The sequence below is a fragment of the Microplitis mediator genome, chromosome 7 (genome assembly GCF_029852145.1).
Source record: "Microplitis mediator isolate UGA2020A chromosome 7, iyMicMedi2.1, whole genome shotgun sequence".
Classification (NCBI taxonomy): Eukaryota; Metazoa; Arthropoda; class Insecta; order Hymenoptera; family Braconidae; genus Microplitis; species Microplitis mediator.
Window position 1 is genome coordinate 6,741,403 of NC_079975.1, and position 24,498 is coordinate 6,765,900.

Here is a 24,498-nt window from a genome sequence, read left to right on the forward strand (position 1 = left end):
TCCCACAATCTGACCCATTCTTTCTCTTTTTTCCTACTGCCCTGGTGGAAATTTTTCGGACTTTTCTCTGAAAAAGTCTTTAGAACTTTAGAACTGCGTTTTTCAGAGAAAATTCCGAAAAATTTCCACCAGGGTGGTCACCCTTAGTTGTAAGTCTACTAATATATAATTTATGTTCAAGTGGTTTTTCTACAAGGAATTTTTTTTTCCACTTATGATCGCTCTGACGAGATATAAAGCTGTCTACCTCTGGGACTAACATTACAAAGAACTGCAATAGAAGCAGCCAAGTTTTAAATAAATATAAGCTATGAGTTACTACCTTAGTAGTCTAATAGTTCAACAAATGATAATGAGTGTGAATGTAGCAGACATCAGACAAATTTAAAGTATTAATAAATAGAGTCAATAATTAATAAAATATAATTTTTTAAAAATGCGCATTTAAAAAGTTTTCAAATTAATAAGTGCATTTTTTATAAATATTTTTTTAAAAATTATTTACTCTATTTATTTATAGTTTTAAATTTGTCTGATGTCTGCTATATTCACAATCATAAATAATATTGTATTGGTTTTTGTAAATTAGTTTGAGTCACATATTGTACTGTTAAACTTTGTACTTTTTGATTTCAAATAAATTTTGTATAAAAAAAAAAAAAAAAAAAAAAAAACTGAATGCACTGGTTTTCGTCTGATCACCAAAGTTAAGCAGCATTGAGCCTGGTCAGTACTTAGATGGGTGACCGCTTGGTAACACCACGTGCTGTTGACGTCTTTTTTTTTTTTTTCTACGAAATTGAATCTTTATTTTTAAATTAATAAATACGTAATTGTGTAAAATTTCTTTAGCTTTTAATTTTCATACCCAGAAATTTTTATTTTTATACCTCTGTTAATTTATTAACTGATTATCGTTACAGCGTTTTTTTAAGGTTTTGGAAAAATGCTTAAGATGAGAATTTCCTCGAGAGTCATGTTGGTCTGTATTTTAAAGGGCATTAAATTTTCGAGTAGTCTACGTACTCAAAAACGATTAATTGTCAAGTTTTGATAAAAATATGATAGATATTAATTAATAAAATTATTAAATAATAACTTACTTAAAATTTATCAATAACTTTTTAAATACTCAGTAATTAAATAAATAATAATTGCCGCTAATTTTTCCACACATTTTTCAATAAATCATTAGTACCAATGCTTGTACTTGCATATTATTAATTATTTATACTTGTTATTTCCATTGATTCATACTTTCGAGTAAATTAATTATATTTAAATAAAAAAACAAACAAACGTGTCAGATTTGTTTACAGTGTCGCCATTTTGAATAGAGCGTCCTCTTTAAAATTGCGCGGAAAGATTTTAAATTTCATTGTGCCAATTTGGGTGCATTCCGAAATGCACTGAGCAGCTGTGGCGTAGCGCATTCCGAAATGCACCCTTATTAATTGTTCTTATTACTTGCACGGTAAATTTAAATATTTGAGAAATAAATTATTAGAAATTGGAGAAAACTAAAAATCGTACGTCAAAATAAAATAGCGGCAGAATATGATAGAAAAATATTTAAAAAATTAAAAAAAAAACACGCAAGTGTTTGAACAAACCTTGGTGGGGAAATAATGTGCAGAAGGGTGTCCTAATACACTTGGAGATTTAATTTAAATTGCTCCAAGTGCATTGCAGCTAAAAAACGTCACTTAACTGCTATTTCCCACCAGACGACGCCAGATGATTTCGCTCAGGAACTTGGAAGTTATCAGCATCAGCAACTCGCAACACTTTACACTAGCACTGAACATTCAACACTTAACGACACCACAGACACTTTGCACAATTTAAATTTCACAAACACTGCACATTTTAATTAAACAATCACTATGAGCAATAAATTTTATGGATAATTCTGTGAATTAACTGCAATATTGTGCTTCAATTCAAACGCAAAGAAGGATCTGGACTACTACTGCCATTCTCGATGATACTGACTGCCGCTATTGGACCGCCAGTTGATACAAAGCAATCGATTTTGCAACCATTCGATTGCCCCCACTCTAGCGAAAATTTGAACGTTGAAACAGTGACGCGCAGTAGCGCTATCTTGGCGCGAAATTTCAAAATTGAAATTCAATAATTTCATTAAAATTTATATGTATATCAATAATTATATTAATTAGACTACAAAATATACTCGAAAATTTTTATATATATCAATAATTATATTAATTAGACTACAAAATATACTCGAAAATTTGTATATATATCAATAATTATATTAATTAGACTACAAAATATACTCGAAAATTTTTATTATTATCAATAATTTATTAATTATTCCCATTACTTACGCGGCAAATTTAAATATTTGAAAAATAAATTATCAGAAATTGGAGAAAACTAAAAATCGCACGTCGAAATAAAATGGTGGCAGAATATAATAGAAAAATATTTAGAAAATTACAAAAAAAAAAAAAAACACGCAAGTGTTTTGTGAAATTTAAAAATCAGTACACACATGTTTTTAAATTTCATTATTTTAATTTATTTATTTATTTAAAATTTATAAAGTGTCTCACGTCTGCTCCATTTACATTTACTCTCATCAATGTTTCAGTTCCCAATTCTATCTTTAAGCCTTCTGCACATTGCACGAACAAATAAATTGTTTATTTTGTGTGAAGTAACCTTTTTTTAACCTAACTCAAAACATGGCACATGGTTGTGTGATTATCAATATTATTTATACATAAATGACACAAATCCGAAGTCTAAAGTAAATATATAAACATGTGTTAAACACTCGAAACCATACTAGTCATGTTTGTTCTACATAAATTAATTTAAGTAAATGTAAATACTTTGGCACAAAGAAATAATACAAATTATGAAATTAACACCATAATTAGTGGTTTTGTTTAAAGATTTAAAATTTATTATAATAATCTAATAAATGCGGCGTAATTAAAATGGTACTGTGTCGTGAAGGAAAAATTGGCTTAGGATGTTTTATTATTTCCATAATTATTGCAACGATACCAGAAATTTTGTTACGAATTGAATTTAATTCTTACATTCATGAAGTTTTGATAAATGTCTGGTTAATTCATTTATTTCAATATGGATTTTTAAATATATTACTATTCCTGACGTTCAAAGGATTTTTATATCAAGTGAGTTTTTTTTTCTATTTCAATTTGTTATTAACTACATGGTACTGAAGTTAGCAGACGTCAAATAATTTTTGAATTTTTCTAGAAAAAATAAATCAAGGTGAAAGCCCCTATACCCGCTCACTTTTCATTGGAGTGAGATTAAATCACTCAATATAAATTAATAAATAAAATGAAGAACAATATTTTTTTTAAAGTTATTTTTTACGACCCTGAAGTTAGCAGACAATTAAAAATTTTTTGATTTTTTTTTACCAATTAAATTTGGAGAAAAAGAAAAAACTAAAAATATGCACATGTAGAAAATTTCAAAGACTATAAGTGCAATTTTTTCAAATATTTTTTTTTTTATAATTTCTCGCTTAAAAAAAATCCAAAAATTATTAGACGTCGACTTACTTCAGTATCATTATTTTTTGAAGTTTCGAGTATTAGAATAAAATTTAAGTTTGAAGAATAATGTTGATAATTAATTATTATTAATTTTTTAAATAAGGTCCTTGAGTGTACCCATAGTCGCTCACTAAAAGTTGTGATGTACCATTACTCGACCAACACATGGCCCTATTGTCGCTCAAAGAAAATATCAATCAAACTATGATAAATTTATTGATTGGGACAATAATTTATAAATTATACTACTTTATTCTTTCATAATATAAAATTTCATGAATTTTAAAAATGTATTTAATAAGATATAGTTATAACAATCCTTAAAAAATTTGACGTAGCCTAAATTTAATCTAACGAATGAATGTTAAAGTAAAAAATGCCCGGCTGAGCGCGATTTTGAAAACAGTCATTTAATTTAAATTTATAATCTATTATAAAATAATTTGATACATCATATTTTAATATATTTAGATTCACAAATAATTATTTATCAATAATCATATTTTTAGTTGTAATTTTGTTTAATAAAAATTATAAAAAAACGCCTTAAACAATTAAAGTGAGCGACTAATGGTATTGAGCGGGTATAGGAGCTTCTACCTTATGAAAAAAAAAATATTTTAAAAAATTGCACTCGTAGTTTTTTTAGTTTTCTACAAGTGCATTTTTTTATTTTTTGTAATTGATTTGTTAAAAAGAAAAAATCCGAAAATTTTTAATTGGCTGCTAACCAGGATCATATTAATTACCATAATTATTTTACTTATTCTAGATTGCAGTGAGATCAGCATTTCTCGGTTATATTTTTGGAATTGGAATTATTATTTATTTCTCAGCTCCATTGTCATGGAGATGTTTTGGAATTTATGCATCCGTTTTGTCAACTTTCCATTTTTCAGAATTTTTGAGCATCGCTTGGACGAACCCCAAAGCGATATCGATTGATAGTTTTATCCTTAATCATAGCTTAGCTTATAGTATAGCGGCATGCTCCAGTTGGGTTGAATTTTTAATTGAAAGATATTACTTTCCTGATATAAAATCTCCTGATTTTATTTCTTACGCTGGTTTAACAATTTGTATCTGCGGAGAAATTGTAAGAAAGCTGGCCATGTTTACTGCTAGAGATAATTTCAATCATCTTGTACAAATGGAAAAATCCGAAACTCACAAACTCGTTACTAATGGAGTGTATAGACTATCTAGACATCCAAGTTATGTTGGATGGTTTTATTGGTCAATTGGTACTCAGGTAACTATTACTTGAAGTAATTCGCAGACAATACCCCCATCTTTATTAAATATTCAATGATCTTGAACTGTCATAACCGTATTAAAATTTAAATAATTAATTAAGGGCATGATCAGACAGTGCTCCCCACTTTTTGAAAATATTCAATCACTTTCAATTGTAATGACCTATTATAATTTTGATAATTAATTTTAAAAAAATTAAAGCATTAATTTAAAAAACGGGCAACGCTGTTACAATTTCGAGACGGATTTTTAAAAAAAATTCTTTACAGTTGATATCAATTGGGAGTTGAAAGAAATTTGGAAAATAAGTTTCAGTAAAATCTTTATGCCAACATTATAATTTTAAATGTCAAATTTTTTAGGGTGAATTTATTTACCGAATTTCGGTTCACTCTTAATTGATAACAACTGTAAGTAATTTTTTTAAAAATCTATATCAGCAAAATTGTGCCTGCGTGTCTTTTTGTAATTAATACTTAAATTGTTTTGTAATTCATAAATAAAATTTTAATACGGTCTGAGAATTCTCTTCAAATAAATTAAATCAATAATTTAAAAAAAAAAAAAATGCAGTTACAATTTTGCCGAGATGTAGATTTAAAAGAAATTAATTACAGTTGATATCAATTGGGAGTTAAATGAAATTTCTTAAATAATAAATATCAGTAAAATCTTCATGTCAATTTTATAATTAGAATTCTCTAATTTTTTAAGCTAAAATTTACTCGTTAAATTTTGTTCAACTTCTGAATGATAACAACTGCAAGTAATTTTTAAATAATTTTATATCTCGGCAAAATTGTCCTTTTTTTCAATCAATGCTTTAATTTTGTTTTAATTAATTAATAAAATATTAACATGGCTACGACAGTTAAAAGTAATTCAATATTTTTAAAAAGTGAGGACACTGTTTAAGAATACCCTTAATTTTTAATTAATAAATAATACCTTATAAATAATTAACAATTTTTTCTAGCTAATACTTAAGAACCCAGTTTGCTTCGTGGCTTATGCTATTGCATCCTGGCAATTTTTTCACAACCGAGTGATCTTGGAAGAAATCACATTATTAAACTTTTTCGGAGAAGATTATATTAAATATCAAGAGATGGTTGGAACGGGGTTGCCGTTTATTTCTGGATATAAAATCAACACATAGCTTACAATGGTGTAATTTCTTGTGTATAAATTGTTAATATTCTATATATATATATCTGCAGTATTTTTACAGCTCGCGATTTTTGCAGAGATTTAAAAACTTATTAGTTATTTCATTGAAGATAATTGAGTTTTTTTATAATTGATCACTTGATAATATATTCTCTTAAAGAGTTCTGTCTTTTAGCTCTGTCATTCTCGAAGATAAACGGCAGCATGTTGTTGCACTTATTCAGTAAATGAAGACTTACACGTTTTCCTCTTAAGGAGGTTCGATACCGATTTTCGAAATAATACCAAAATTCTGAAATTTTTTTTATCGAAAGAGTTATAAAAAAAAGGATCACTGTTAAAATTTCAAATCGATTCACTACACCATTTTCGATAAATAAATTTTCAAAGTTCGTTCTTATACACGGGCGTAAATGGGAATCATTTTTCAAAGTGCTATAGTTTTTGCTACAATAATACCATCGGTATAAATTATTCAGTTTCAAATAATTAAACATTTCTGAACACATTAATATATTTATATATAATACTATTTTTTAAATAAAAGATTTACTACTAGATAATAGAGTAACGAGTCGAGCCTTTTTTTTATTTTGCACTTGGAGTTTTGTTTGTAAAAAAAAAAAACATGGACAAAAATAACTGAAGTTCCGATTTTATTTACTATTGTAAGTGTGAGTTTAAATTGAGAGCATAAAATAGAAATGGTAGTCTTGCAATAAAAATTTTGTAAAATATATTTGTCCAATTAAATGATATATATGTATATATTAAGTGTTAATCAGCTAAATCATATAAATCTACTCTATTAAATAAATCATAACATGTAACTTAATAAAGTGCGCATTAAAAATTATAATTTTTGATCTTAAAAAAACTCTATGTATATAAAAAGCTAATGAAAAGTTTCATAAATTCTTATTATATATTGTTATCAGTTCAGCTAACAAGAGATAAGTACGATCAATAAAAAAATACCAAATAAAATACTTAAAACCCAACAACTTCGATGGCTCATTTTATTTTTTTTAATTAAAAAACTAAAATTATAATTAACACATCCATTTCATACGCCAAAAGAATAAAATATCCCCTTAAAGTACTGGAATTATCCGTAGCTTACGCTGGCGTTGAGGTTTCCAAAATCAATCACCCAGATCCCGATGACACAGATTGACTTTCTTACTTACCGACCATAAATCTTAAATCAAAAAGAAAATGTTGAATTCAAGAATTTGTATAAACTCTCTATAGAATTTCTGTATCGATTTAAAATAATCTTACTACCCATATAACAATCTTATTCAAGGCTTGAGCAAGCCTGGTCTCAAGTTCGATAGACGTTAGTGTCTTTTCCTACCTATGTGTCCTGCTGCAGATACTTGTAACCAGATTTAAATTGCAAGACTAGTGCAAGCCTTAGACAAGAAATTTGTGCCAGATTATAACTCAATTCTGGCGGAAGACTATAGTTGAAAATAGTTGCGCATGGCTTGATGAAGATCTGCTCAAAGCTCAAAATTGACCTTGAGCTTTGAGCAGATCTTGAGCAAGCCATGCGTAAGTACCTACTGTAAGTTACTGCTGCAAGAAATGCGTCAGACACTTTTTCACTGCACCGTTCAAGATATCTTTAATATTCTTACGTACGATACCATGAGCAAGACATACACAAATCTTGGCATAGGTTTCTTGAAACACGATTTTGCAAAAGACACATACGTGAAAAAAGACACTAGCAGCTAGGGGTCTTGCTCAATATACTTACTCGAGACTCTCGCCGAAACACGTGTTACTTGGGCTGTTGTAAGATTGTCTTTGGTATGTAATTTTGTGCAAATTTCTGTAGAATTCATTAAATTTGGGTTGTGATGAGGTGTCTTGAGTAGTAATTTGTCATATGATTTATTACATATGAACTAAATATTTTTCTTAAGTACATGTTTGTAGCATTACAAATAAATTCATAACCCGTTATAGGATTAAATAAAACTTTCAAAATAATGAAACGAAGGTCAATTTCCCTGTTTAGAAAATCTCATAGAATCCAATAAATTCTCAAAAATTCCTAAAGAAATTTTACAAGAATGAATGAGTTCTATGAGAAGTATTGTAGCTAAGTATAGGGCCTTATACATACAGCTATAAGAATCTAGCGGATTTTTTAAGCAGGGTTGTTTCAAGTAGAGAACAATTATATTTTTTGGGGATAAATAAAAAAGTGATACTTTAAATAACATGTTGTTTTATATCAAAATTATATTTATTGTCATTTCAATTCACATAATTTATACATTCAACAGTACATACACTACACTTTCATTTTTTTCATCGTTTACTTTCATAATTATGTTTTATCAAATTAGTAAATAATACATTGTCTATCTATAATATTGTCAAATATATATTTTTTCGCAGCTCATGCAAGGAAAATGCATTTGGACTGTCAAAGGAAAGCACCACAAAATAATAAATGTTATCAATAATCCTGAAGCTAAATAGGCTTCGACGCATATTCTCTCCTATTTTGTTAATAAAAAAAAATCAACAAGACTGTGATCAGTCTAGTTGTATCAGTACTAGCATGACTACAAATAGCAGATGTTTTATATATTGTGGTTCTCTCTTTTGAAAAAAATTACAATGTTCTCTTGCGATTTATAGAAAACTATTGTATGCTGCTGAGTGAGGATGATCTTTTAACAACAAGTCTGCATTGACATCACGAGCTGCAGACAAGTGACATCAACCCCCAAGTTTTGAAGCTCATTCTCACTTTGTAGCAAAATATACTAATTTATAATTATACATTATTAGTAATTATATAAACTTTAAAAATGGTTAAGTTTTTTTCTGCTGTTCATGCATTTTCCACTTTGTTTCTTATCAGAAAACAAAAACAATTATCAATACAATTTTTTATTCAAATTGTATTCATTTTTTATGCAATATTCATTTATATCGTTCATGTAAAAAGTGTGTACGTCAAAAAAATGTTTTTTCTTTATTATAATATCAAAAGCTTTGTTATATAATTGGTCGATTATTGTTTTCAATACTTTCAGAATTCTAAAAAAAACATTGGAAATAAATTTTATATAAATATATTTATATAAATCATGATAAAGTTAAACAATATAATAGTATCTTATACATCTTTTGAATCGGTATTATACTCGATGCCACTAGATGTATATACAATAGTTTATGTAATGAATGCACGAAGAAAAACGCCATTAAAGGTCTGAAGTTAGCGTCATACAGTCGGAGTTATAATAATAATTTACTATATTATTATTAAAAAAGGTAATTACTGTAATTTACAGTAATTCGGATCCGCTAGGGCACCATACCAATACTTTTGAATCGCCCTTCTTATGGGCATTTAACATTGCAAATCGTTTTAAATCGCTTCTTTTAATAAGAGAATCGTATATAATGATGAAGGTGCATGTGGAAGATTTGAATTGCCCGCCACTGAGATTTATTTTGATTGGTCGCACAAAAAATGCGTAGTGGGAGACAAGATTGTTAACATTAGGGAGAATCTTGTTAAATTTAGAGAAAAAGTAACACTATGGAAAGTCACATTACGGAGAAGAGAATCCTGTGTGTCGTATCAATTAATGAAGATATGTAAGGTTATAAAATTAAGCTGACGTTGCCTTGATCTAAACATGCGTGTACTGATTAATTGAATTCGCATGTGCAGTCTAGAGATTTTCGTCATGTTAATAAGGTAACTAAATTCAAAGTGACGTCATAAGAGAGAAAAGTGATAGATAATTGGCTTAGATTATTGAGTAGGGATATACTCCGCCCATTTTACTCGAATTCAGAGGTTTAATATAAAAATGAGTGATTTAATATATTTTAAATCACACTTTAGACCAATCAGAGAGAATTTATTTTAATATAAAATTTAACGCTGACTTTAGGCAGTTAGCGGCGCATTCTTCGGCATGAGTTACATAAAATATCATTACACATTAATAAGAGGTATTTATCACGCATTTTTTCATTTTGAAATAATATATAAATTAGTAAAAAAAAAATCCATTAGTTCCCTTACATTAAATTAGCTAACTAAATGCAAAATTTTAATTGTTTATATTATTTTTTAATTTTAATGCCTAAATCTATGTACGATTCATGTAAAAAAGTATTTGCACTGTAATTGCAAAGATTATCAATTTGTAATTTTATTTATTTGAAGAAATATGTAGATTATTTTGATATGCGCATAGTTAGCATTAGTCTTTTCAATGATATTTCATTTTAAATAATGAATTCATTATACGGATCTAATCACCAATTGGTAGGTACGATTAAAATATTATTAAGCAAATCCGGTAATGTTTTTTACACCTCCAAGATCACCTCGCGATGGAAGATCGTTGGTTAAATAATTTGAATTGCTGAAAAAAAATTTACTGTCATTTAAAGGTATAGTTTACTTCGTCATTAGAAGTAATCATATATTAATATATTAGTAGTATTATATAGTTATACTATTAAAATATGTAGCAACAAACCTCTAATAACTTGTATGATTCCATGTGATTTTTGATCAAGTACATAACAAATTACTTTCTTTTTTTAACATTTAACAAATTATTTAAATTTACAAGAACTCCGACAATGGAATTACTTTTTTTTAGAAGAAAATAGTCATATAATTTTTTTTTTTATAATAAAACTAGTCAATCATTAACGTTCAATAAAGACAGCACTTTAACAAATTTACTAAAACTATATTTAAAAGCAGTCTACAAATACCGCGTTGTATTTTTAATCCAATAATCAAATCAGTCATTAATTGTACAGGATTTTGGACAATAATAATAATAGGGTATAGGACTTTGAAATTGCGAGAAGCAAAGTTTATTGCGGGTTTTGGATGGATTATATTCACAGGAGGAGGTGGTTCGAAGTCGTCAAATCCGTCAGACTCTATTTCTGTAAACACTAATGAAGATGGATTCCACCTCACTCTGATTCGCAGCATGAAAATATTATTGTTATGAATACATATGTATAGAATTTTATATGTTGATTAGGGGTGTGCGAATCGGGCTCGAATCTTCTCAGTTTATTCGTAACTTTTCAAATTATTCGGCAATTTTAGAACTGTCCGAAACTTTTCGAATTATTTGTAACTTCTCTAATTACTCGATTTGAATCAAGAATGCATTTCGAAATGCGCTGCGATCAGCTGTATGTAACACTTGCGTGTTTTTTTTTAATTTTTTAAATATTTTTCTATTATATCTTGCCGCCATTTTATTTTGACGTACGATTTTTAGTTTTCTCCAATTTCTGATAATTTATTTTTCAAATATTTAAATTTACCGCGTAAGTAATGAGAATAATTAATAAATTATTGATGAAAATAAAAATTTTCGAGCATATTTTGTAGTCTAATTAATATAATTATTGCCATAAATAAATTTTAATAAAATTATTAAAATTCAATTTTGAAATTTCGCGTCAAGTTGGCGCTGCTGCGCGTCACTGTATTCAACGTTCAAATTTTTGCTAGAGTGGGGGCAATCTAATGGTTGCAAAATCGATTGCTTTGTATCAACTGGCGATCCAATAGCGGTAGTCAGTATCATTGAGAATGGCAGTAGTGGTCCAGATCCTTCTTTACGTTTAAGTTGAAACACAGTATTGCAGTTAATTCGCGGAATTATCCATAAAATTTATTGCTCATAGTGATTGTTTAATTAAAATGTGCAGTGTTTGTAAAATTTAAATTGTGCAAAGTGTCTGTGGTGTCGTTAAGTGTCGAGTGTTCAGTGCTAGTGTAAAGTGATGCGAGTTGCTGATGCTGATACCCTGATTAAAAAAAATGATTAAAAATGATTTCACTCGTTAAATGTCCATAAGAGACAGGGTTAGAAATGATTTGAAGGATTAAAAAGTATTTAAAATGATTAAAAAACAAATCATTTTAAATACTTTTTAATCATTTTTTTTAATCAGGGTAACTTCCAAGTTCCTGAACAACATCATCTGGCATCGTCTGGTGGGAAATAGCAGTTAAGTGACGTTTTTTAGCTGCAATACACTTGGAGCAATTTAAATTAAATCTCCAAGTATATTGGGACACCCTTCTGCATAATATTTCCCCACCAAGGTTTGTTCAACTACTTGTGTTTTTTTTTTTAATTTTTTAAATATTTTTCTATCATATTCTGCCGCCACTTTATTTTGACGTACCATTTTTAGTTTTCTCCAATTTCTAATAATTTACTTTTCAAATATTTAAATTTACCGCGCAAGTAATAAGAATAATTAATAAGGGTGCATTCCGATGTGATTAGTAAAATATGCTATCATAAATCAAAAATTACTAAGCGTTTGTATTTTTTACTAAGTGTTTGTATCTTCTACTTATGGAATAGTCATTTTTTACTTATGCCAAAATTAAAATCTATCAGATCCACTAACGGTTTAGGATTACTTCCCACATAGTAATTATAACTAAATTTTAAGATCCGTTTTTTTTTCCGAGTTCAATTAAATTCGACAGGAATAATTCGCAAGTTCGAACTGTTCACGCACCCCTAATATTTATATTCGGATGACAATGAATACTCAAATTTTTCAAATTTGTTTGTCTCAATCTAAAATATGTTAATTATTGTTCAAATAAATGATTTTCCCAAATTTTTCCACAATAAAAAAATTTTCAGAAGTTAGTGACTGGACTGACAGTCGTGCGCGCACGCCTCCGTGCTAAAGCCATTGCGCTTGACGAATAATGGCTATTAGTCCTCTCGTTACGTAATGTACTATTATTTTACTTCAATAAAAATTCATATTATTCTGATAGAGACCAACAAATTTAAAAAATTAATACTTAATTTTAACAAATTTAATATTCTCATCCATATTAAATAAATAAATAATATTTTTACAGGTAATTGGACAATTTTATTTATTCAATACTCCATAAAATATTCATACCAATACTTCGCAGAGTATTGAATAAAGAAAATTATCTAATTAACAGTGTACTTATTATTTATTACCCTCATCTATTTATAAACATATATTTATATTTATTCATTTATAAAATTAGATATTTAACTTACTTTGTACAAGAGGCAACATTTTTACCCCTAACCATTTTATCTCCAATGTAAATAGCGCCAGAATCTTGCACTTCGAGCGTATAAATACATCCGGAGAATCCATCATGATATTTCCCATACGTCATAGCATAATCTGGGACACCTCCTAAATACACGTTACCACGTGTATTTAGAATCTGTTGAAGACCATCACTTACTCCACTTTCAGTATGATCTCCATTCAATTCTATACTTCCATCGCTTCCCTGTCGTTTCAAAATAATTCTATGCCGTTCCCCATCATCTACTCGCTGAGTTGGAACACGAATCACTGCTGGCCCAGAACCCAAATTGTATTGATATTCAATGTATCTATAGTATATTTTATTAATGATTATTTGTTGTAAAGAATAATTTTGTTAAATTATGAAATTAATTTTGATACCCATCAACAACTGCGAGCGCAACATAATCATCAGGATTAAAGTTTGTTGGAATTTGACCATGCCACATAATCAAACCATTACTTTTGTTCGTTGAAATTTCAAATCCAAGAACTTCGCGCTGTTCGTCATGAGTCATTACCGAATGATCAAGTTCTAGCCAGCCATCACCTCGAAACGATACATCATAAGCTATTTCGATCGCTGAAATCAAAATAATAATAACAATTCTAGTGATATCGCGTTATTAATTTAACTATTATTATTTTTTTGGAATTATAACGTGATATAACCGACAATAAGATGATTATTTGCCCTGATTACAAACTCCGATTAAATCCGATTAATTCTGATCGAAACTCTATAGGATTTCTATAAGATCCAATCGCAAACAAACGTTCAATCAGAACTGCTAGAAAGCGTCTTAAGTATCCGATTGAATTTCAATCGAATTTATGAATTTATTTGTTGATTAATTTCCGATTAAATCCAATAGAAATATTTTATCGGAAAATTATAATTTTTTTTCAATTATTTTCTGACTGATTCTGAATAAATTCGATTGAAATTTTTTAATCAGATTCAATCGGAAAATAATAACTTTTTTTTAGCGATTAGCATTCTGATTTCTGATTAACTTTTGATCGGATTCAATCGGAACTTTCCGATTAAAGCCAATTAAAACTAATTGAAAGTTAATCGGAAATTTCCACTCTTTTAAAATGAATCAGTGAAAAGTGCTGCTAATCAATGAATATTCACTGCATAAACAGTCCCAAGTATACCACTGATTGAATAAGTATACTTGGGACTGTTTATGCAGTGAATATTCACTGATTTGCAGCACTTTTCACTGATTCATTTTAAGAGAGCAATTAAGGGGGACCACTAGTGTAAAATTTTGAAAAATCAATTTTTTTTTTGCATATTTCGATAGTATATACCTTCAAAAATAATATAGGGAAGAGGGGGGCAGAGTGGGCCCCTTAAGGAAAATAATTATAATCATTAATTTTTTTTACGCGTTTACTTCTTTTTAGACCCTTGATACTTATTTTCACTTCATTATGCTGCGCCCATTAAAATTGAAAAATCGAAAATTAGGGGCAAAGTGGACCCTCCAAAAAATTTCGGATTTGATATTTTTTATTCTTTACACGTGTGATATTTGCAAATAATTATAAAACGATTCTATTTTAATAATATAAAAGTCATTTTAACAGTCTGCTGCGATGTAACTTTAAAACTTAATTTTACTATCTTTAACTTTCTTAATACATTATATTTAATGAACAGATTTGGTGGTCTATTCTAGCCTTTGTTATATAAGAAATTACGATAAGCTTATTATCCACCCGAATTTATTGGCGTATAGAAAATTTTGAGGGGCCTACTTTGCCCCCTCCTCCCCTACTACAATTTCTCGTGCATATCGAATAGTTTTTTAGGGGGACTTTTTTTTCGGCGTTGGGACATTGTGAATAACTCACTGAATTTTGAATTTTTGGGTTCAAAAATTTTATCTTGTATTCATTATATATCTACAAATATATCCTTAAAACATTGAAACATTCCATGCAGTAGTTTTTAAAAATCTTTAAAAAAATTCCCTAAAATAATCGTTTTTTCAGGCGGTCACACTAGTGGTCCCCTTAAATCCGATTAGAATTTTCCAATCGGAGTTTTTAACCAGGGCGATTATTTTTCGATAAAATTATTTTAAATATTTACGTTTTTCACAATTTTTTCCGCTGAATCCTAGTGGACAGTCACATTTATACGGGCCCTGAAAATCTGTACATGTTCCTCCGTTTTTACAAGGAGATAATAATTCACACTGCTTCAATATATTTTCGCAATTGATTCCCACATATCCGTATTCACATGTGCAAGAATAGCCATAGAAATTACTAGAAATTTGACAAATCCCATGAACACATGGTTTCAAACTACAAGAATCATATTCGTCTATTGACGCGATTGATGGAAAATAAGTAGATGTCATAGTTTCAGAAGTTGAGGAAATTGTCGTATTTATTCGCCAAGGATTTGACGAAATTTTGCATTCATCGATTGTCGATGAATCGATTGTGGATTTAAGAAGATGTAGATTCAACGAAGATACTTCGAGCTGTATAAAAATATTTTTATATCAAATTTTTTGATTAAAAAAGATATTTAAAAAAAAATAAATAATTTACTTCATTAATGCATCCGTGGAAACTTCGAATGACATCAACTTTAGTGTTAATAGTTATCCGACTTCTATTGACACCGCCAATGTACATAGGAGTGTTAAGAGTCATAGTTCTCGCTATTCCAGGAGCTCGCCCCTCAACCAAAGGTTCGCCATTTACGGACAATTTTCCATCTTTGAAGTCGCGGTTAAGAGTAACCCGAGTCCAAACTCCAGGCTGAATTACGTAATTGGATCGTACCACAGCCATTCCCGACCCAATATCAAAGCGAAATTCAACGAGTCGGTCTTTGATAACAAGGGCAATAAAATCACCGTGTCCTTCATCACTTTGCGAGCAATACATCAAAATACCATCTCCATTATCCGAAGGGTTGAAATTCATTGTCAGTTTGAACCTATTGCACATAAAATTGTGTTAATATTTATGTATGATTGTAAGTTTTAAAAAAAGAAAATGTTAGAAAATCTAAAAGTGCACACCTCAATCGCTCATAATATTTTTTTATTTAATTTTTATTTAACTTTTATACTGGTAATTTTATTTTTAGTTTTTTTTTTTTTCAGTATAATTTTTATTATTCAAATTTTTTTAAATATCCCGCTTTTTTCGTAGATGTCGCTTTTCAATTTTTATTCCTACTATCACTAGTGCTGCTGCCAGTAGTTTGTGGAGAAAAGAATAAAAATAAAAAATGGCAGCTAAATTTTTAATGAATTACCGGCTTTAAGTTTTTTAGTAATTACAATTAAACAAAAAGGATTTAGATAGTGATTTTCCATAGGGTTCTTGTAGCAAAAGATACAAAGGTACTAAAAAAAAATTATGCCAATTTATAATATTTTTCAAAAGTAATCGTATTTCCAAAAGTTCATACGCAATAACTGACAGCACTGGTTTCTTGAATTAAAATAATTAATTTTAAATCAATGGAATAATGAATCGACTAGATACCGGGTCGAAATTATTTCTTAATAAATTATCTTTGTACTAGTATACAATTTAATCCATTTTAGTGTAATAAAAAAAGTGTAGAGATGATTTCACGTGAGTGAATCAGTCGAAAAAATAATTTCGATCGTAAAGCACCCGTTCGCGCTTGAGGTGTGCAAAAAAATATTTGTTAGGAAATTATCAAGTTAAAATTTCTTAATATTACGAGTTAGTATGAAAATTGCTTATCATTACACAGTTAGTTTAATAGTATTCAAAATTACTAGTTTACCCAACTAATATCTTTTAATTACGAACCAGTAGATATCTCTTCTTGGTGCAGGAATTTATGTGCATTTTCTATTGCCAAAAAATATCATGGTAACGACTAATTAAACAATAAAAATAATAGTAACAGAAATAATACAAACCCATAAACATAAATATGTACAAAAGTTCATAATATACAAATACAAATATCAACATAAAATAAAAAATAATACACTAATTAATAAGATTACTTTTAATCACTTTGATAAATGTAAGCATTATAATAATAATTTATTTTTACTGTTTCAATTTTTTTAAATTTATTATTTTGTTACTACAACTGCTTTCATCGTGAAGTGATACAAAGTAATCTATGGTATCTCCTGTTTAAAAAATAGTTCGTATTTTTTATGACTCTACTCTCTTAATTTGAATCAGTGGAATTTCACTGGTTTGCCAGTAAAACCTCACTGATTTACTAGTAAAACTCACTGATTCGACCAGTGGTCTTGGCGGCCATTTAATCCCATTGGTTACTCAGTGAACTTCACTGGTAAACTCAGTGAATTTTAATGGTGGGCGTAGTCACTGATTTAGCAGTGAGAATTTCCACTGATTCATCAGTGAGTTTCACTGATTCAACAGTGAGCTGATATAATTTTCATTATAACTCAATTTATACATATAGGGCATGATTATTTACCCAAAATAAATAAATTAAAAACATATTTACGCGAATGTACTCTATTAAACTCTTATTACATCAACTGTATTAAAATTATTCAAAGTAATGTGGAAGAAGGAAACTGCACTTTGAGCTATCTTCGAAATTTTACAAATATAATGGTCGATTAAATTATAAAAATTATCAAGGCTCGGAGGATAGCTTAAATTAAAAACATAATATAATTTATGTAAAATAGAAAATGCAATAATAGGGCCACAATTTGGCTTAAAATCTATTAATTAATTCAATTGTCATTAACAAACAAACATCAGGTTATGGATAACTTGGTATAACTAATCATAGGTCGCTGTTGACAACGGACACTCGAGGTACTTAAATTTCGCACTGGTTTGAATCAGTGAACCCAATTATCACTGGTTTACCAGTGCGCAAGTGTTAACCTCACTGATTCATCAGTGATTATTTTATTCACTGAATAAACCAGTGGATTTCTCACTGATTTAAATTTAGAGAGTAATGTCTGTGTATGAAATAAAATTAAAAACATAAACAATAATACAGAAATAAAATGTAACTGAAGATTGGAACGTTTTTCGTGAAACGAAAATAAAAAAATGGAAAGTAAAAGATCTACTAGATCGAGATTTCCGAAATGTTTTGCACGTCAGCCAAAATTTTCAGGCCACCCCCAACTACCCCTGAAGCAGTCAAACTACATAAATTTTTTTAATTTTCGTTGCGCGAAAAACGTTGCGATCTTCAGGTACATGAAATAAAAATAAAAAATTGATGAGATTATAATGTCAAACTTTATTGGCTTATAATTAACATAATGTCTATTTTTAGGTAGCAAAACATTCATAATATCATTAAAATTTTATGCATAAAATAATAAGTACAAATAAAATAGTATAATATAAAATTTTTCATCCTTTTTGTCTGTTTATACACTTATTACGAAGTTAATGAGTAATGTTTATATTTTGATATAGTATAACCATAAGCTTTAACACAGAACTATAATAATTAATGCGTTCGGCAGTGACTCAACGAAATAGTATATTCTTTTTAATTAATTACTGTAAATGACTTAAGGCGTTGATTATTAAAAATTATAACGATTGAAAGCTGTACAAAGGCTCTAATATAATTTATTAATTCGTAAAACGCAATTATATTGTATATAATATATAATAGCACCACGGTAATAATATATTTATATTTATGATCTTATGGCAGTTAAAAAAGCAGATAAATAATAAATCTGGCATTTATCAAGAACATGATTCACTTAATAAAATGCAATGATTTTTTTAAAAAAAATATTTATACGCCGAGCTCATCAGATTTTGTATGTGAATGCCTCGAACGTGATTTTTTAAGGTTTGCCAAGTATGACCGACCATGCGATCGTTTCTCTTTAATAGTATTTCTCTTTTCCGGCCTGAAAATAATTTTTTAATATTAGCAGTTATTTATACCCGGGTAAAAAAAAATTTATATGCAATTATATATTATTATATGTGAAAAATGGCCCAACATAATTACATATAATTATATATAACTTATATACAAAAAACCATTATGTATATTTATATATAATTTTATATAATTACAAATTACTATACTTAATGATATATGGATTACATATAATTAGATAGATTACATATAATTCATATATGATTATATGATTATATATAAATAAACATTATATATACTTATATATAATTTTATATAATAACATTGGGCCATTTTCTATGTATAATTTCATATTATTGTATCTTATTATATATGGCTGTTATATAATTAGATATGAATTGCATATAATCATATATAATTATATATAATTTTTTTTACCCGAGTATACTCAAACATCGTAGAAATCTCGAAGAAATTTTTTTTTTTAACCGAATATTCATGTAATTTTTATTCTTTAGCTCTTACTGTCTAGACCGACAATGAAAACTGTACTTGTGTGACCGGCTCTCAAAGATATTAATTTTACTATATTATATATTTACAAACATATTTTTTTTTGTTTTTGTTAGCAAATGAGATTGTTTTTTACAATTAGTATTAATTTATTTGATTATTATAACCCCTTGGTTAATTATTAAAAAATCTAAAATTGGTTAAGATTAAAATCTTACCGTGTATCTAATGGTTAAATAAATACTCATTTTAATGATATATTATCATTAATTTGTATGTACAATGACAATAATTTCTATTGTTTTTATAGTGAAGAAATAGACACAGATTTTTTTAAATGATTAAATATATAGAATAAATAATCTGATTCCCAATTTCCTTAAAAATTTACTGTCATATATTTAGATCCCGATCTTTAAATAAATACTGATTGATAAAAATAGTATATTATACACCTAGGGAGAAAAATAGGGCATTCCAACCCGCGTATATAATTTCATAAGAGAAAAGAACGACTTTCTTTCTTCTAAACAGAGCAGGGATTTAAACTTTAGATGCAGGTATGGTGAAAATATACTTTCTGATTTATTAAATGCGCATTTGCAGTCTAGAGATTTTGGTCATGTTAACGAGGTAGCTAAATTCAAAGTTACGTCGTAAGAGAGAAAGGTGATAGATTAGTTATTGATTTGGATTATTGGGTAGGGATACATTCAGATCATTATGTCGAAAAATGACATCGGAAACTGGGAACTAGAATTTTATTCTATAAATATTGTCTTCTATACCAATAAAGTAAAATAAAATTTATAAATTCCCAAAAAAATTTTAATAACGATAACTGTAACATAAGATAACTACTTATCAACAAGTACAGAAATAGTAAAACAAATAATAAATAATAAGACAGAAGAAGCAAAATTCTACGTGAATAAACTCAAGGGTTCAACTTAATGAAAGTAAAATTTAACGTTAATACTGCAGTAATAATAATTTATGAAATGATTACTTACCGTCTGACAGCTTTAGGTGTTTGATACGCTAAAAACGAACGGTCGTTACGAAGTGATGGCTGGTGAATTTCACTAGAGTGCTCACAATGCTGTCCAGAAGTACCGTGAGGACAATAACATTCATATCCAGATTCTGTTTCAATGCAGTTTCCTTTACCGCAAAGACCTGATATAAAATATAATATAAGATATTTTAATATGTCCAAATAATAAGAAATGATAAAATTTTATAAAATAATATATTTTTCATCATACCTGCACCGAAAGTTTAAATTCCCGCCATGATTAGAGGGAAGAAAGTTGGTTTTTTCTCTTAAGAGAAAACAAATAATAAAAATTAGCGAATGCGCCGTTCTTCCCACAGAGGCAAAAATTTAAACTTTCAGGTGCAGGTCGGTGAAAAATTTTATACACATCACAAAAAAAAGTAAGACATCCTAATCCGCACAATTATACACACGGATTGGAATGTCCTACTTTTCTTCCTCGGTATGTAATATACTATTTTTAAAAATTAAAATTCATCATTGGTCACTTCCTTTGAAATCTTTTTTGTGTGTGCGCAGATGTAGATGCGCACTGTTCCTGCACGAACTTTTTTTAAAGGTGACACGACCGATGATCCGAGGACAATTGATCCGCGACAATTAATCCGCGACAATTGATCCTTGCGACGATTGATCCGCCGATAAAAAATACCCACACACATATAAATGTGAAAAATTTGTGAGTGAGTATATTTTTTATGTTACACGCACACAAAATTAGTGAAAAAAGGGCGTAATTTTTCACATTTATATGTGTGTGGGTATTTTTTATCGGCGGATCAATCGTCGCAAGGATCAATTGTCGCGGATTAATTGTCGCGGATCAATTGTCCTCGGATCAACGGTCAGGTAATCTTTTTTAAATGCCAGTATTTCAAAAGAAAATTTTTATGAAAACTAATTAACATTTTTCTACGATAGTACATCAGCGTTATCAGTAATCTTCGATTGAAAACTTACTCTGAATAAGTATTTCGTTCGTAAAATATATTTCTTACTTATTTTGTTCCTTTGCAATCTTAAAGAAAAATTTTTTTCAAAGAAAGCGAGCATTTACCTGGATAACAAGATTGTCCAACGTTGTCACAATGCTGTCCATTATATCCTGTACGACAGAGACAAATGTAACCATGTTTAGTAGGAGCTTCTTGACAGACACCAAAGTTATGACAAGGATTTTCAGTGCAAGTGTCGCAGGTTGACACACCAACGCTGTCAATTTCATCTCCAATAATATCAAGTGGCTTTTCATTGACAACAACTCGAGATATGCATCCGACAAAACCAACATGATTCGTTCCCACTCGTTCGTTGATGATAATTGAGTCAGGCACACCACCTATATAAAGCGGTTCCTTCAAATCTAGTCCTTGTTTTCTTCCTGAAGCCGCTGCCTTGTAAGGACCTTCGCCATCAACCAGCAAAAGACTGTCTTTTCTATTGCGATGTACTTTGATTGTATGCCAGTCGCCCAAAGATAAAGATTTATTTGATCGAATTATTGTCGTGCCAGAGCCAAGATCAAATCTAGTATAAATTAATAATTTATATAGATATATTTCATGGAAATTAATAAGTAAATAAATATATATGTTATTTTTTTACCTGAATTCTGGATATCCATTCGCCAGCGATAAATAAATCATATCTCCGGTACCATCAGGAGACTCGGCATTATAGAGAATTATTCCATCAGGATTTTCGGGTTTGAAAGACAGTTCAATGTTGAATTTAAGATAAGAATCTGGTAACGTTGGTAGTGCGATGTAACTACGCGGTGCCTGATTGAACCTCGGTACTACTCCCGTTACTACCAGAACTTTTGGAACTTCTGTGCTCACCAAATTATTTGATGCGTTACATATATACGTTCCTGCATCCTCAGCTCGGACTTTAATTAATTGAATTTTGTTCTGAAAAGAAAAGCACCGAGTTGTAATAATATTATTTTACTGAAAATTAAAAAATTTTGATAATTTGTAAGCTCGTACGTCATTTATTGTTGACATTGGAAGAGAACCTCCGAGTTTACTCCACTTGTAGGTAATCGGTTTATCTAGAGTGACCCGACATTCCATTTCAATACTCGAACCGTACGGCACATTTTTTACTTCGATTGCTGGTTCATCATTTTCCCCACCTGTGCATTAAATTTTTTTGTTTAATGTTTGTATTTAAATAAATTATTATTAATGATTTAGTAAGTTTTTTTTTCTTTTAATATTACTTACAAAAAAGATCAAATAATTTGTGTGAGTGAAAAAAATACAAAATGATTTTATTATTGATATTATTTTAAAAAAATTTAATTTTTGTGTACACAGAATAAAATAATTTCTTGGCACAAGAAAAATATTGTATTATAAAATAAAGACAAAAATTTTTTGCGCCCAAAAATCCTTTCCCAGGTAAAAAAGTTATATATAATTATATGCAACTCATATCTAATTATATATAACTAGCTGCTACCTGCCCGCTTCGCTGGGCATTTTGTAATGTTAGATGGCTCTATATTTTGTTTTGATTATTGATATCAATATTCTAGCATTTACCGTTTGAACATCAATAAATATTCTTATTCTCTGGCACTTTTCTATGTAAAAAAAAAGTAAGTGGTAAAACCACAGGATAGATTCAATAGTTAATATTCCGGCTAGTATAGCCCCATAACAGTCGGCCCTAACTTTGTCATGAGGCAGAGGTAGAAGAGACTTTCCCTCTCCTACGCATGCGCGCTAGGCAAGGAAACACATCAGTGAACACTTAATGCTTATAGAAATCATTGTTTCTTAAACTTTCAATAACTTTATATTAAACGAAGATATCGCAATGATTTTTTTTTAGATAAGGCCCAAATGTCTAAGAAATAAAACTTAGAAAACTGAATAGAAATCTATCGAGTAGTTTTTCCGTGATGCGCGCTTAACTGCAGACTTCTATCATTGTATTTATATAGATTAGATATAATAATATATAGTTTCATATAATTATATATAGAAAACGACTCAATGTATGTATATAACTCAATTATATATAAACATATATAATGGTTTTTTATATATAATCATACATATAATACAGATAATTATATGTAATTGTAAATAATTACATACAGTTATATATAATCATGTCATTGTAGAAAAATGAGCTTATAGAATAGATGCATTTTATACCCCGGTAAAAAAAATTATATGCAATTATATGTGACAAATAGCCCAATAAAAATACATACAATTATATACAATTATATTTACATTTTACACAATTTCCAGGGATTAAAAAGAAATTAAAAGAAATCTTTGCCTTTTAGAATGCATCACCTTTATAGCTCATTTCTGTAAAATGGGATGAGTTTATATAATTATACACTTACGTGTCTATGTATATGATTATATATAAAAAACCATTATTTATATTTATATATAGTTATATATAATTATATGTAATTTGGTTTACCCGGTTGAATATTAGTAAGTAAACATAATTATATGTATAATTATATGAATAATTATATATAATTCTTTTTACCCGGGAATTTTTTCTGTGTATCATTACAATATATAAAATACTAAACGTTTTAAATACCTTGAACAACAAGATTATATTCTTGTTCAAATGCTCCTTCGGATGAATCAACTCGGCATTTATAAACACCACTGTCGCGCATTTGTACATCACTAATTCTCAAATTATCTTCATAAACTTGTGCGGAAGATGGCAGTGGGTCACGGTCAGCTCTGAACCATTGGTATCGCGGGCGACTAGAATGCCGTGAAGAAAATACACACCGTAGTTCAAATGAATCTCCAACATTTACGATGTCAGCAGATGGTTCAATGTGAACAATAGGACCAGCGGGTTCTATAATATTTAAAAAAAATTTATATTTAAACACC

General features: G+C 28.8%; 2 protein-coding genes across 25 annotated transcripts in view; one reads left to right on the top strand and one right to left on the bottom strand.

Moving 5' to 3' along the window:
• The first annotated feature begins 2,694 nt into the window (after positions 1–2,694).
• LOC130671763 (protein-S-isoprenylcysteine O-methyltransferase) lies at positions 2,695–7,017 on the top strand. Its single transcript, XM_057475837.1, has 3 exons — positions 2,695–3,176; positions 4,342–4,821; positions 5,803–7,017. The coding sequence occupies exons 1-3, from the start codon at positions 2,973–2,975 to the stop codon at positions 5,983–5,985; spliced, it is 867 nt and encodes a 288-aa protein (XP_057331820.1). The 5' UTR covers positions 2,695–2,972; the 3' UTR covers positions 5,986–7,017.
• A 1,239-nt stretch (positions 7,018–8,256) lies between these two features.
• LOC130671971 (basement membrane-specific heparan sulfate proteoglycan core protein) overlaps positions 8,257–24,498 on the bottom strand; it is a 133,510-nt gene continuing 117,268 nt past the window's right edge. For 20 of the 24 annotated variants that reach the window (XM_057476133.1, XM_057476128.1, XM_057476134.1 and 17 more), the window contains 10 exons: positions 24,188–24,463; positions 22,594–22,742; positions 22,208–22,515; positions 21,660–22,129; positions 20,556–20,721; positions 15,723–16,116; positions 15,253–15,652; positions 13,524–13,725; positions 13,100–13,450; positions 10,699–10,990 (listed from right to left, as the gene is read on the bottom strand). In XM_057476133.1, the coding sequence (XP_057332116.1) occupies positions 10,714–10,990; positions 13,100–13,450; positions 13,524–13,725; positions 15,253–15,652; positions 15,723–16,116; positions 20,556–20,721; positions 21,660–22,129; positions 22,208–22,515; positions 22,594–22,742; positions 24,188–24,463 (2,993 nt within the window). In that variant the 3' untranslated portion in view covers positions 10,699–10,713. Of the gene's footprint in view, positions 10,415–10,698; positions 10,991–13,099; positions 13,451–13,523; positions 13,726–15,252; positions 15,653–15,722; positions 16,117–18,381; positions 19,055–20,555; positions 20,722–21,659; positions 22,130–22,207; positions 22,516–22,593; positions 22,743–24,187; positions 24,464–24,498 lie in introns of those variants that run through there. The other 4 variants (XM_057476141.1, XM_057476139.1, XM_057476131.1 and 1 more) reach the window with 3 other exon arrangements.